The 13,027-nt window shown below is 40.9% G+C and overlaps 1 protein-coding gene across 1 annotated transcript; it reads right to left on the bottom strand.

The window, feature by feature from the left end:
* Positions 1 to 2,357: 2,357 nt before the first annotated feature.
* Positions 2,358 to 11,769, bottom strand: LOC115356269 (bifunctional protein GlmU-like). Its single transcript, XM_030047369.1, has 3 exons — positions 11,608 to 11,769; positions 3,468 to 3,653; positions 2,358 to 2,665 (listed from the first exon to the last, which is right to left on the bottom strand). The coding sequence occupies exons 1-3, from the start codon at positions 11,608 to 11,610 to the stop codon at positions 2,414 to 2,416; spliced, it is 441 nt and encodes a 146-aa protein (XP_029903229.1). The 5' UTR covers positions 11,611 to 11,769; the 3' UTR covers positions 2,358 to 2,413.
* Between the last annotated feature and the right edge of the window lie 1,258 nt (positions 11,770 to 13,027).

Raw genomic sequence — 13,027 nt, 5'->3', positions numbered from 1 at the left:
TGTTAATGCATGTGTCCCCTGGCCTCAGAGCACCGAGGCTGGAGCAGGACAGCAGCTGCAACTGAAGACTCAATCAAACAGCGACGAGTTATTATATAGTTTTGTATTTTTAACTAGTTTTTATTTTGTTTTTAATTTTTGTTTTGAGTTCAGTTTAGTGTCAGTTCAGTCTCCACAGTGGGTTCTCTGGTCCCAGCTGAGTTCTTCTTGTGTGAAAATGTTGAGTTGGAGTTGAGTTGTTCTTGCTGTCAGTGTCAGTGGGAGTCAGTTGTTTTATTCTATTTCTAACAGGCACTGACTTTGTGAAGGCAGTGACTCCCAGTCCTGTCCACATCCCAGTCTCAGTAACCAGCAGCACCAACACAAACTCATGCTAAAGATATTTTCTCTGCCCTTTTATTTTATTTCTGCTCCATTTGTAAGAACACAAAATCATTTCAGTTACTTTTATTTATTCATTTCTACCTCTAAAGTCTATTTTTTATTTTTATTTTGGTAAGCCTAAGTGTTTTTTTCCACACTTAGTTCCAGTTTTTATTTTAGTTTCAGGGAAATATAATAACTTTGGTTTGCTTCACTCTTATGCGTGAAAATAACTTTTTAATCTCCAGTGAAGACGCTCATTTAAGTGGAGAAATCAACCTGTCGGCCTCTCTCTGCTTGAAACAGACTTTGTGATGTTTTCTACACCCAAATGACAATTTAAAAAAAAAAAAAAAAAACATCTTAATGAAAAATTGCACCATTAAATCTTTGAGTGTCGACAGCACAGCTTAAGGTTTCTCCAGATCCTGCAGGCTGACAGACACCAGGCTCGGTTATTAGGAAGAGGGGGGCGAAAAGAAGAAGAAGAAGAAGAAGAGGAAGAGGAAGAGAGAAGGATGCAGCCTGGGTGTTTCAGCCGGAGCTGCAATTAAACTCCGTCTGTGTGAAGTCGACTCCATCAAAGGCCTGTTGCCACGCCCCCCTCCCCTCCCTCCGGCCCCCCTCCGGCTTTCTTCGTGGCGGCGGCCGTGACCGAGCGAAGGTCACCGCTAATCCTTCAGGGAGTTCCCGCATTGTGTCTCCACAGCTGATGTGTGTGTGTGTGTGTGTGTGTGTGTGTGTGTGTGTGTGTGTGTGTGTGTGTGTGTGTGTGTGTGTGGGAGGCGGTGGGGTCAGAGGCGCTGAAAGGCCGCGGCTTAGTTAAACATCTATTAGTGCAAAGCTGTGAACCCCCCCCTTCCTGTGTTTGTGTGTTGGGTGGAAACTCGTCTCCTGAAGCTGTTCATCATCGGAGGTATGATCACATCTGAGGCGTTGAGGTGTGTATCTCCGAGCCTGAAGGAGGAGGCGGCGGCTCGGTGTCTCCCTTCAGGACATGAGGGCGTCCTTTGGGGATTGAACCTGCGACCTTTTGCATGACAGGACGGTTTGTGCGCCCGTGGCCGAGCCTGTGATCACGGCTGAAACACACGTGTGTTACAGCAGAAAGCAGCTCCATGGGGTTTTCTGTTGAGCGGGCGTCACCTCACATCGACACACATCAGTGTTTTGCATCGTTTCTATTTAGCTGCATGCAGGTGAGGATGTGTTAACGTCCCTGTAACCTCTGAAACCTGGAACCGACGTCACATTTCTTGTGATTTCACCTTGAACACATTCACCTGATCTGCATCAACAACATGGGAAAAGCTGACGAGCAGCCGAACAAGAAAATTACCTGAAAATTAGAAGAAGTAAAAACAGTTACCAGAAAAATAACCGCACACGTTACCCCAAACAAATAAAAGTCCCAAAAAATTACAAAAATGTTAATAAATTACTAGAAATTACTAGAAGTTCAGAGAGTGAAACCTTTCAAAATAAAAGCCCTAATAACCACAGGCTCCTGGGTTTCAAAGGGTTAAGAATGATCTGTATTCATACAAAGTTGCAAGAAATTTTTTTAAAATGTAAAACAGAAGAATGAAGACGTGCAAGACGTGTAAATCAGAAAGCTTCACAGTTGGTTTAAGATTTATTTTTCCACTTTGACGGAGCCAGGCTAACGACTCCCATAGACTTCAAGTCTTTATGCTAAGCTAACAGGAAATGCTACCCACAGGGACTGAACCACTGGACATACAGAGGAGAAAATGGTGTCCAACATCTGTGATTTTGCCCAAAATGTTGGAATATTCTTCTAAGGGAGGCAACTTTATTTGTGTGTAACTCCTTTGTTTTGGAGTGATGTTGTAAAACCATCCAATGAAAAGCAAGAACTGGGTTTGCATCATCATTTGTGAAGTTCAGAATGAGCCAGGTGGCATAAATCAACAGTCTGAGTTTCATTTGCACTGAAGTGGTGACTGCAAAATAATCACTAATCATCATGATGGGTCTTTATCGGTTTTTATTATGGTTTTCATTCCGATCCAGGTGTGGTCAGTGCTCAGTCCTGCTGTGGGCGCGGCTGAACCACCAGCTCAGGGAAGCCCGTTTTGACGTCCATCTCTCTGGTGAACTGCAGGTCGGCCGCCTCGCCCACCACAACCTCCGCCGTGGTGAAAACCTCCAGGTCGCCCAGCACGTGCCCCCCCACCGTCCTGCCCTCCTTGTCGGCCAGGCAGATGTGGAGGTGGGCCTCCGGGTTCAGCGTGCCCACCAGGGACACGATCTCAAAGCGGCCGTCCAGGTGGATCACCTGACAGAGAGGGGTCAAGGGACAAAGTGAGGTTTATATTACCTTATCGGCTAAAGCGGCTAGATATTTTTGTCCAAACCCGTCACAGGAGGGGGGCATAGAAACCGAGCCCGACCTGAACCTGAGATTTGCTTGTCCTCCATCGCTGGCTTCCATTTACCACCTGAAATAGCCGACGTGTTGCCTTCAGTGTCGTAAAGGAAGTTGCCCAGAACAGACAGCAGCTCCGTCACTTTTCACTAAAATAACACCGATGTGACCGAACCCAAACACAATTTCTAAATTTTTGTCCAAACCCAGACCCACCTGTCAGGTCCCGACGGGCTTGGGTCGGGTATCCATGCTCTTATTATAGACTCCAGCAAAAACACAGACCGTAAAACTAATTACTGCAGGTTGTCAGTCAACACCAGTGAGATCATGTCTGCATTAAGGCAAAGCCCCACATTCACTCAAAGAAATCTGAAAACACTGTGTTCATGGCAAATTTTTTGAAAAGTTCACCAGCCACACCAAAAGGCCAAAGGTGTTCGTACTTCTGTAACAGACCTGTGCAGAACACTTACAGCGTTTACAAAAAGTTCTGTCCACTTCAATCTGGATGGAAGAGCGAAATAAGAATTGCATTTTCAGATTTCTCCTGATGTGCGTGGGCTTGGCCTGAGCCAGGTAAATCTGAAAACACCTGGATTTCTGTTTTGTTCACTTTACATAACATGAACTCACCTGTTTGATCACGAGGCAGTTTTTTTTTTAAATCATTTATTTTGTTTTGTTTATTCATGAGGGCGACGCCCAGTACCTCATTTGTGTTGGTCGCCGTGGCGTTGGCCAGCCGCAGCGTTGCCTTGGTAACGCTGCCCACGCAGGTGATGATGAAGGGCGCTCGCAGCCGCCGCTCCTGCACCAGGGCCTGCAGCGAGGTGAGCAGCTCCCGACCCGGACCGAACCGGACCGCGTGGACCCGCAGGGACGACCCGGCACCGGACTGGCAGGAGAAGAGAAGCCATTTTTACATTTAATTTAACTTCTGTAATCGTTTTCTTTTGATCATGTATTCCATCATTACAGTTCATTTTTTGTTTTATTCATATTCATAACATTTTATCTTATTCGTTATTCAGTAGTTGGTTTTCCTGTCACTGTCATTTCACATTCTTGTTAACATGTGAGGAAACTGCTCCGTTTAGTCTGACTGATGTTTTAACCCCTTTGATAAAGATTTGATCCAACTACAGGCGATGGAAAGAAGGTTGAAAAGAAGGCTGACATTTATTTACCATTTATTTATTTATAGTACTTATTGCAGGCCTTTTAAAGTATCTTTTTCTGATGTCTGTTATCTTTAATCTGTGGATACGGCTGGATGTGAATTTCCCTCAGGATGAATAAGGTATCTATCTATCTATCTATCTATCTATCTATCTATCTGTTGATATGTTTTGGTTCATTTAAATTTCTTTGCACCAAATTAATTCAAACCACAGCAAATGGACTTCAGGTGTGAAAACGCCCTCAGTCTTGATTCATATGTGATGTTAGCATTAATGAAAGTTTGCTTGTTCTTGTTCTGGCACAAACGAATCGGTCTGGGCCTTGAAAACGTTTCAGCGGAGCCCCGACATTTCAAACCGCTCTGAGCGCTGAAAACAACATCGTCTCCGTACGAGTCGGTGATAATTACAGCCCGGCTGCACCGAACTGGAGGCCATCAGAGAGGCGGATGATGAAGAGAAAGATGAAGGTGAGGTTAAAAGAGAGAGAGGGTGTGTGTGTGTGTTGCATCTTTGCTTGTTGCTTAGTCTGCATACTTTTCTCTTTGTTTCCTCTCAGGCGTGCATCACCTCTTGTTTTGATTTTTTTCTCCTACAACCGCCTCATTTCTTTGTTTTATCACTGTGCATGTAAACTGAACTGAGACAGAGATCAGTCGCCACCAGGAAATACCTGGCGAGCGTTGAAAAATAATCATCTTTGTTTATAAGGCACTTTTAAACACAGGCCTTAAAGGCATGAAAGAGTGCAAACATCCAACAATGAACTTTCATAACAGTCAATCTCATCGCTCCACTATACGGCAATGCCTTCGCCCTACAAACAACAGTCAAGTTTGACTCTTTAATAGTCAGTTTAATAGGCTTGAAACGGCTTGAAAGAGATCATTGTTTTTGACGCAGATCACCGCCAAAACTTTTGCAATTGTTCCTTGCGCCAAAGTTGATCCGTCCACCAAACTATCATAGTTTTTGATAAATGCTGCTGACAGACAAACTAACCACCAGGGGCAGAGGTACCCAACATCAGCAGACACAAAAACAGGGAGAGGTATTCAAGTTTGACAAAAGTCTAAACAGGTCAGAGAAGCAGAAGAGAAACAGTAGAGCAGTGATCCCCAACCCAGTCCTCAAGATTCCTCTGTCCTGTCCTGCAGGTTTTGGTTTCAGCTCTGCTCTTGCACACCTGACCCAATTAAGGCCCATGCACCTTCATGCACGCCCTGTTCAGGTAGATCTGTTTCAGCCAATCAGCATGAAGCCCTTAAATGGACGATCAGTTGTGAAAGAGTCGAGCTGAGATCTTCAGGACTGGGTTGGGGACCCCTGCAGTAGAGCGAAGACCTCCACCAGGGTCACAGCTGGATGTTGTGGCCCTGACTGGGATAAACCACGCCCCCTTTTCTGCAACGCTGTTGTGATAGGACACGCCCCTTTTGGTGGGCTAAAGTTCAGTGCTGCATTGACTTGGCCCAACCCCCTTGATGCAGATCAGCACTAAAATTTACTAGAATCTTGCGGTTTTTCAACACAACATGCAACTTTTGCGTCTTGAGACAGGAAGTGCTTCATTAGCCCCGCCCTCCTCCTCCTCCACAGTTCCCGCCCCAGCACCTGTCAGTGATGATGATGTCATCAATCCTGACGCCGTAAAGCCGCCATGGCTGATCTGACGCTGATATTCGCCGTGTCCCTGAACCTTTAGCTTTACTCTTCTTTCTTTTCTTACTGCTCCCTCACTGTTGTTGTTATTGTGACGTTGTGCTCGCTGGCCACGCCCACATGACACGCCCACAGGAAATTGCTTACTCTCCACAAAGCACTAAAGCAACTAAAAAAAAAAACAAAAACAATTTCAGGTAAACAGGAGCACGTAGGCCTGGGCACACAGATGGATGATTTGTTTACTGGCATTTTAATGTAAAATTTCTGAAAGTGAAATGAAAGTTGCATATAGGTTTTAAAAACGCACGTTATGTGTGTAAATGTACTGAGAAGTAACTCAAGTGTGTGTGTGTGTGTGTGTGTGTGTGTGTGTAAAAGATATGAAACCACAGTGCAGTTCACAGAGGAGAACCAGAGGGGCGGGAGGGGAGAGGGGGGGTGTGGGTGGTCCATTCAGATCCCTAACAGGATCACGATGCTTAACTAAATACCAGCCTGACCCCTCACCCTGCGGGGGGGCGATGGGGGGGTGGGGGCACGTGATCCAACATTACATACTAATGAGGCTCACAGCGGCTTCACACTGCTCTTTATTCCAGAGGTTTACAAAGAGCTTTCAAAAACAGCGGCGGGGAGGAAAACTGTCGCCCAGACAGCGAAATGCTCCCTGAACGTTCGTATGAGCGTTCTTTTGACAGCTGAGTATTAGCACATTTAACGATTCATTTCACGTAACTGAGTAGAATAAACAGAGAGGAATTAAGCTGTGCAAAATGAATCTTTAAATGCTGTAGTCTCAACCAAAGGCTCCCACTGACACTCGATGAACATTTTGATGATTTATACATACAAAAATAACTAAATAACTAACTTGATGTCCTTAAGCTCATTGCAGAAAATAAAATCTCCATCTTAACAAGCTGTTTAGTCTCATATTGAATCTTAAATTCTTGAAATCTTTCTGCCAGCAGGATGAGATAATCCCTCGTGCCTCATCATTGGCTCGTCAGTGATCCGGCATGTATCTTTCCCCGGGGCTGAAACCCTCTGCTACCATGGGTGTCCAGGTATCCAGCATGAACTCACTGCACTCAGTCACTGCAATCGAAACTCAGAGTTTTAACTCAAATTGGCCCAAATGACCTCAGACAACAGCGGTCAGCGACACTTCAAAATGACTTGACACTGTCCTGGGTGCTGGAAAGCAACGTACAGTCTCTGGTCCGCTGGAATGTCTTCACAGTTTGGTGATCTCAAGTTCAGCCGTGTCCGCCAGCTACATATCTGGCTCAAAGGTAGCTAGAACTCTGAGTTTTTATCCTTAACAAAAGGCGTTCCACAGGGCTCCGTTTTAGATCCAGTTGTTTTTTTTTTATTATGTACATCAATAATGTTGTTTAATCTTTGTCAAACTGTCAGGCCCACCTGTACGCCGATGACACAGCACTGTATTATATTCCTCATTCTGTACATCTAACAGTAAAAAACAGTTCCTTCAACATCCTGCAAGCTGCCTTTACAGACTGGTTTTGACTGCTGATAAAACAAAATTGATGCTTTTCTCCACAGCCAGAGCTATAGGCCGTACTAACTGTAATATCTCTACCATGAACGGACTTCTGATTGAGAGAGTCACATTTTACAAATGGTTGGCTATTTCACAGACCTAAAATCAACTTTCTGTCCGCCTCCACTCTTTAACGTCCAGACTTTGTCTTTCACTTCCCCAAGATTTATTACCAGTGATGTCTTTGGCACATATCATTGTATTTTACATGACATGGTTGGGTGGTCTTCTCTCAGTGAGAGATATGATACTCACTGGTATCCTTTATCTATCAAGCCCTGACCGGAAAACCACAGTATTTCCTCACAGAATTCCTGACTGGCTCCTGCTTCATGTTGCATGGGTTAGGATTAAGGTCTGTTTTTAATTTTAGTGCAGCTGACTCGTGCGACAAAATACAGCATATCCTTAAAATCAATATTCTTATACATTTTGGCCGTTCTAGAAATTTGAAATTTGATCTTAAATTTCTCAACCTTGACTTGTAATTGTTGTACTTGTGTTGCACAACTATACTTTATTTTACATTTTAATTATTTCAATTTACCTGCCAAATTGTCCTTCCTTATCAGAAAGTTTCAATGGTTTTTATCAGCTAACTGTGTTATGGCCTTTTTCTGTTTATATGTCTCTTTGTTGCTGTTTTTTCTCTTTTATCTTTTGTAACTGACTTGATGTAATTTTCAAGGACAGTCGACCCTCTATGATCTCTATCTAAATAAAGGTATAAATAAAGGCTGAATGAATGAATGAATAAATTTTACATTGCCATTAAGACTGAGGTGATTGTGTAACTAAGTAAAAAAAAAAAAATGCCATGTATGTTTTATATAATCAAGATGATTATTCAGATATATATAATCTATATGTATGGGTCATTTTTAATAAATCAGACTAGATCAAATACAAAATATTTTCCTCTCTGAAATATTTTTTCCAGTCCAGGCTGCAGTTCATGTTGGCTTGTTCAAACTGCAGATTCTGTGGCTTTTTACTTTGCTGAACTTTGGTAGCTTTGATTAGCGAAAAGATATGCAAATACAATTTTTTTTATTTTTTATTTTCTTGATCACTGGTGTACAATCAATGTCTTCCTCAGTGAAGGCAAAAGAAAAATCTGAGGTTGAACTGTAACCGTCGAGCAAAAATCACTTCATGTCATTTATTTATCTCTTACATATAAATATCCCTACAATTAAACCTATTATCTACTTGTTTAGTTTATTATCTTCTGCTTTTTATGGCATCTTGCTTCTTGCCTCTAGTGTTTCCTCAGTTCTCTCGTTCTGCTGTAGAGGCTTATTTATAGTAGATTTATTCTGTTTGTGTGAAGCACCTTGTAAAAATTAACAGATTGATTGATTGATTTACTGATTGATATGATTCTAATATGATGTTTTCAGCTCATCAGAGAGAGCATTTTGACACATAAACACTTGGTGGAAATTAGTTTTTTAGTTTTTTCCAACCCATATTGTGAACTGCCACGTGCACAGCTGCATTAGTTACAGGTCAAAAAATGCATCATATCCCATAAATTTCAATGAGACACGTGAGATCTTTGAGTCAGCACAACATTAAACTCATTGAGCGTTAAATGAAATAACATTGAGATCACGCTGTCATCATTTCAAAGTCCTTATTAAAAGACTTCATCTGTGGTTTTGATGATATAAAATTAATTGGAGGTGAATGGCTGCTCTGCTGATGGACTTTGATTCATTATAAAGCAATAAAACAACAGTAAAAAAAATGTCATGAAAATGTTTTATTGTAGCTACTGAGATTATTTCCAGCTATGACTGTGATTAATCCCACTCTTAGAAATATCAAATGTCAAACATGAACACAACTTTAATTTTTCATCATGTAAAGCCCAAGATCCTGTGACATTAAATCTGGACGACAGAGGTTTGTTTTCTATAAACTGTGGGCCTCTAAAGACAAGAACTGAACTTTTCCTGTTATTTAAATACAGTGGATTTTTAAGCACAATACCAGATTGGTTGGAAGTCACTTTTCTACTTCTGAGAACCTGCTACTGGCATTAAACACATTTTTTTTCCTAAATTTAATTATTTTCATACCCTCAAAATTGCATATATTCAGTGCATTTGTAGAATTTTGATAGAAAAAGCCTCTGAAAAAGCTTTTAGAGCATCATGGGATACTTCAAACTCTCCAGAGAATCCCAGAACAAAAGAGTTTGACCTCAAATATCAAGTACCAAGTGACACTGAATACTGTATAATTTATTCCCATGTGCTATTTATTAGCCAGCAGTTTAATGATGAAAAGCATTTAACAGTCAGGCCCTGAAAAAGACTTTATTTCCCTCTAGGTAGAGAAGTTTAATGAGGTAAACACCCAATAATAAAATAAAATATATTCAATGTCATGACTGAACTACTTCATTTCTGTTACCTGGTCATACTGCAGAGAGAAGTGAATTAAACTGTCAATCAAAAGTTAATATTCACTTATATATAATATATATATATATATATATATATATATATATATTTACAGTACAGGCCAAAAGTTTGGACACACCTTCTCATTCAATGCGTTTTCTTTATTTTCATGACTATTTACATTGTAGATTCTAACTGAAGGAATCAAAACTATGAATGAACACACATGGAGTTATGTACTTAAAAAAAAAAGGTGAAATAACTGAAAACATGTTTTATATTCTAGTTTCTTCAAAATAGCCACCCTTTGCTCTGATTACTGCTTTGCACACTCTTGGCATTCTCTCGATGAGCTTCAAGAGGTAGTCACCTGAAATGGTTTTCCAACAGTCTTGAAGGAGTTCCCAGAGGTGTTTAGCACTTGTTGGCCCCTTTGCCTTCACTCTGCGGTCCAGCTCACCCCAAACCATCTCGATTGGGTTCAGGTCCGGTGACTGTGGAGGCCAGGTCATCTGCCGCAGCACTCCATCACTCTCCTTCTTGGTCAAATAGCCCTTACACAGCCTGGAGGTGTGTTTGGGCTCATTGTCCTGTTGAAAAATAAATGATGGTCCAACTAAACGCAAACCGGATGGGATGGCATGTCGCTGCAGGATGCTGTGGTAGCCATGCTGGTTCAGTGTGCCTTCAATTTTGAATAAATCCCCAACAGTGTCACCAGCAAAACACCCCAACACCATCACACCTCCTCCTCCATGCTTCACAGTGGGAACCAGGCATGTGGAATCCATCCGTTCACCTTTTCTGCGTCTCACAAAGACACGGCGGTTGGAACCAAAGATCTCAAATTTGGACTCATCAGACCAAAGCACAGATTTCCACTGGTCTAATGTCCATTCCTTGTGTTTCTTGGCCCAAACAAATCTCTTCTGCTTGTTGCCTCTCCTTAGCAGTGGTTTCCTAGCAGCTATTTGACCATGAAGGCCTGATTGGCGCAGTCTCCTCTTAACAGTTCTTCTAGAGATGAGTCTGCTGCTAGAACTCTGTGTGGCATTTATCTGGTCTCTGATCTGAGCTGCTGTTAACTTGTGATTTCTGAGGCTGGTGACTCGGATGAACTTGTCCTCAGAAGCAGAGGTGACTCTTGGTCTTCCTTTCCTGGGTCGGTCCTCATGTGTGCCAGTTTCATTGTAGCGCTTGATGGTTTTTGCGACTCCACTTGGGGACACATTTAAAGTTTTTTCAATTTTCCGGACTGACTGACCTTCATTTCTTAAAGTAATGATGGCCACTCGTTTTTCTTTAGTTAGCTGATTGGTTCTTGCCATAATATGAATTTTAACAGTTGTCCAATAGGGCTGTCGGCTGTGTAGTAACCTGACTTCTGCACAACACAACTGATGGTCCCAAACCCCATTGATAAAGCAAGAAATTCCACTAATTAACCCTGATAAGGCACACCTGTGAAGTGAAAACCATTTCAGGTGACTACCTATTGAAGCTCATCGAGAGAATGCCAAGAGTGTGCAAAGCAGTAATCAGAGCAAAGGGTGGCTATTTTGAAGAAACTAGAATATAAAGCATGTTTTCAGTTATTTCACCTTTTTTTGTTAAGTACATAACTCCACATGTGTTCATTCATAGTTTTGATGTCTTCAGTGAGAATCTACAATGTAAATAGTCATGAAAATAAAGAAAACACATTGAATGAGAAGGTGTGTCCAAGCTTTTGGCCTGTACTGTGTGTATATATATATATATATATATATATATATATATATCGTATATATATATATATATATATATATATATATTTGTATTTGTTTGTACTTTTCTATTTTTTTATACTGTATATTTGTTTTTGGAAAGGTGTCGTACAAATACAGTTTATGTTTTTGGTATTATTGACTGTCTGGACGGCTGTGGCTGTTTACCAGGCCTGGATTCAGCTGAGGGAACAAAGTTTGCCAGAAGTTGCATAACTCAGAATGAAGTTTTGTTTTGAAAGAAGTTGAGACTCACCATAATGCAGCAGCTTGAGGCTCCAGGGGAGAGAGCTGAGCTTCACCGAGCTGCTCGAGGGACGAAGCTGTGTGCAGGACTCACTCAGGGTTAAACATTTAACTGAATCGATCCTCTGAGTGGAAACACACACACACACACACACACACACACCCTCAGAGGCTGGTCGCAAACATTTCACTTCCTGTGGGAGTTTTCAGATGGAGGATGCAGTCTGGATTGCTGGTCTCATACTGCCACCTGCTGGTGGATTCAGAGATCAAACTCACTCTCACAAACAGTTGTAACTGTGTTCACAATTATGTTACTTTCAAAATAATGCGCTCTGATTACAGATGCTTGGGGAACATTAGTGGATTACTTTTGGAAAAACGTTAAAGTGGAAGAAAAACTCAGAGCTCTTCAAAGTCTGCATTAAAACTACAGGAGGAAAATGTGTGAAACTTTGTAATTTTAAAACTTTTTCTTAGCTGAAGTTTTATTTTTTTCCACTAAAACCAATGAGAGGATAGCTCGAAGCGAGTAGTCGATGTTACAGCAGTTCAGGTAATCCCTTAGATTATGTTAGTTTCAGTTTTGATGAAACTAATAAGTGTTACATGAATACTTATACAAACTATTCTTATTCTTATTCTCGTCAGCTGCTCACATTCACACCAACATTAACAAAACAGATGCCAAAAAAAAACACCAATAATGAGGACACAATAAGAACATTATAAAAACATGAATAGATACTAAAAACAAACAAATAAATAAAAAATAAATACAGTGCAATAGAGTGTAATTGGGCTCCTACCCTCCCTCAACATATGGTTATATACGCTGATGGGGTGTAGTATATGTATATGTATATGTATATGTATATGTATCAGCATGTGGGCTATATGTTTCCCCTAGGAAATATGTGATACCACAAGCCACCACTGGTTCTACAAGACACGTTGTAGGCTTACATAGCACTATTATTAAGATTATTATTAGTTTTGACAGTCAGGCATCTGGGCCTGGTTTCTCTGAAACCGGATTAAGTTCCACCTTCACTTGTTCTATTTTTAATTGCTCTTGAATTCTGTCTGCTGTGATGTTGGAGAGGAGCTTATGGAGAAAAACCTACACATCTGAATGTACTGTGCATTAAAGCAGTACTTATTGACTGCATTTTATCAAATCAATAAAACCTTTGAAATAAAGTCTCATGCCAACTGCAATTACAATTATTATAATAATTAATATAAATAAATAATATAATAACAATTATTAATATTATTAATATTATAGCTCAGTTTGAATTCTGTAATAATTCTGGACTTTAAAAAATATTTATTTGTTTATTTATTTATGTATTCATTCGATATTTATTCAATCATCTTCAATCATAAAAAAAAAAAAAAAACTCTGTGACTCTGTAAGTCACTGT

Source organism: Myripristis murdjan, chromosome 24, assembly GCF_902150065.1.
Source record: "Myripristis murdjan chromosome 24, fMyrMur1.1, whole genome shotgun sequence".
Lineage (NCBI taxonomy): Eukaryota > Metazoa > Chordata > Actinopteri > Holocentriformes > Holocentridae > Myripristis > Myripristis murdjan.
The sequence above is the reverse complement of the archived record's forward strand: the minus strand, read 5'-3'. Positions and strand labels throughout refer to the sequence as shown.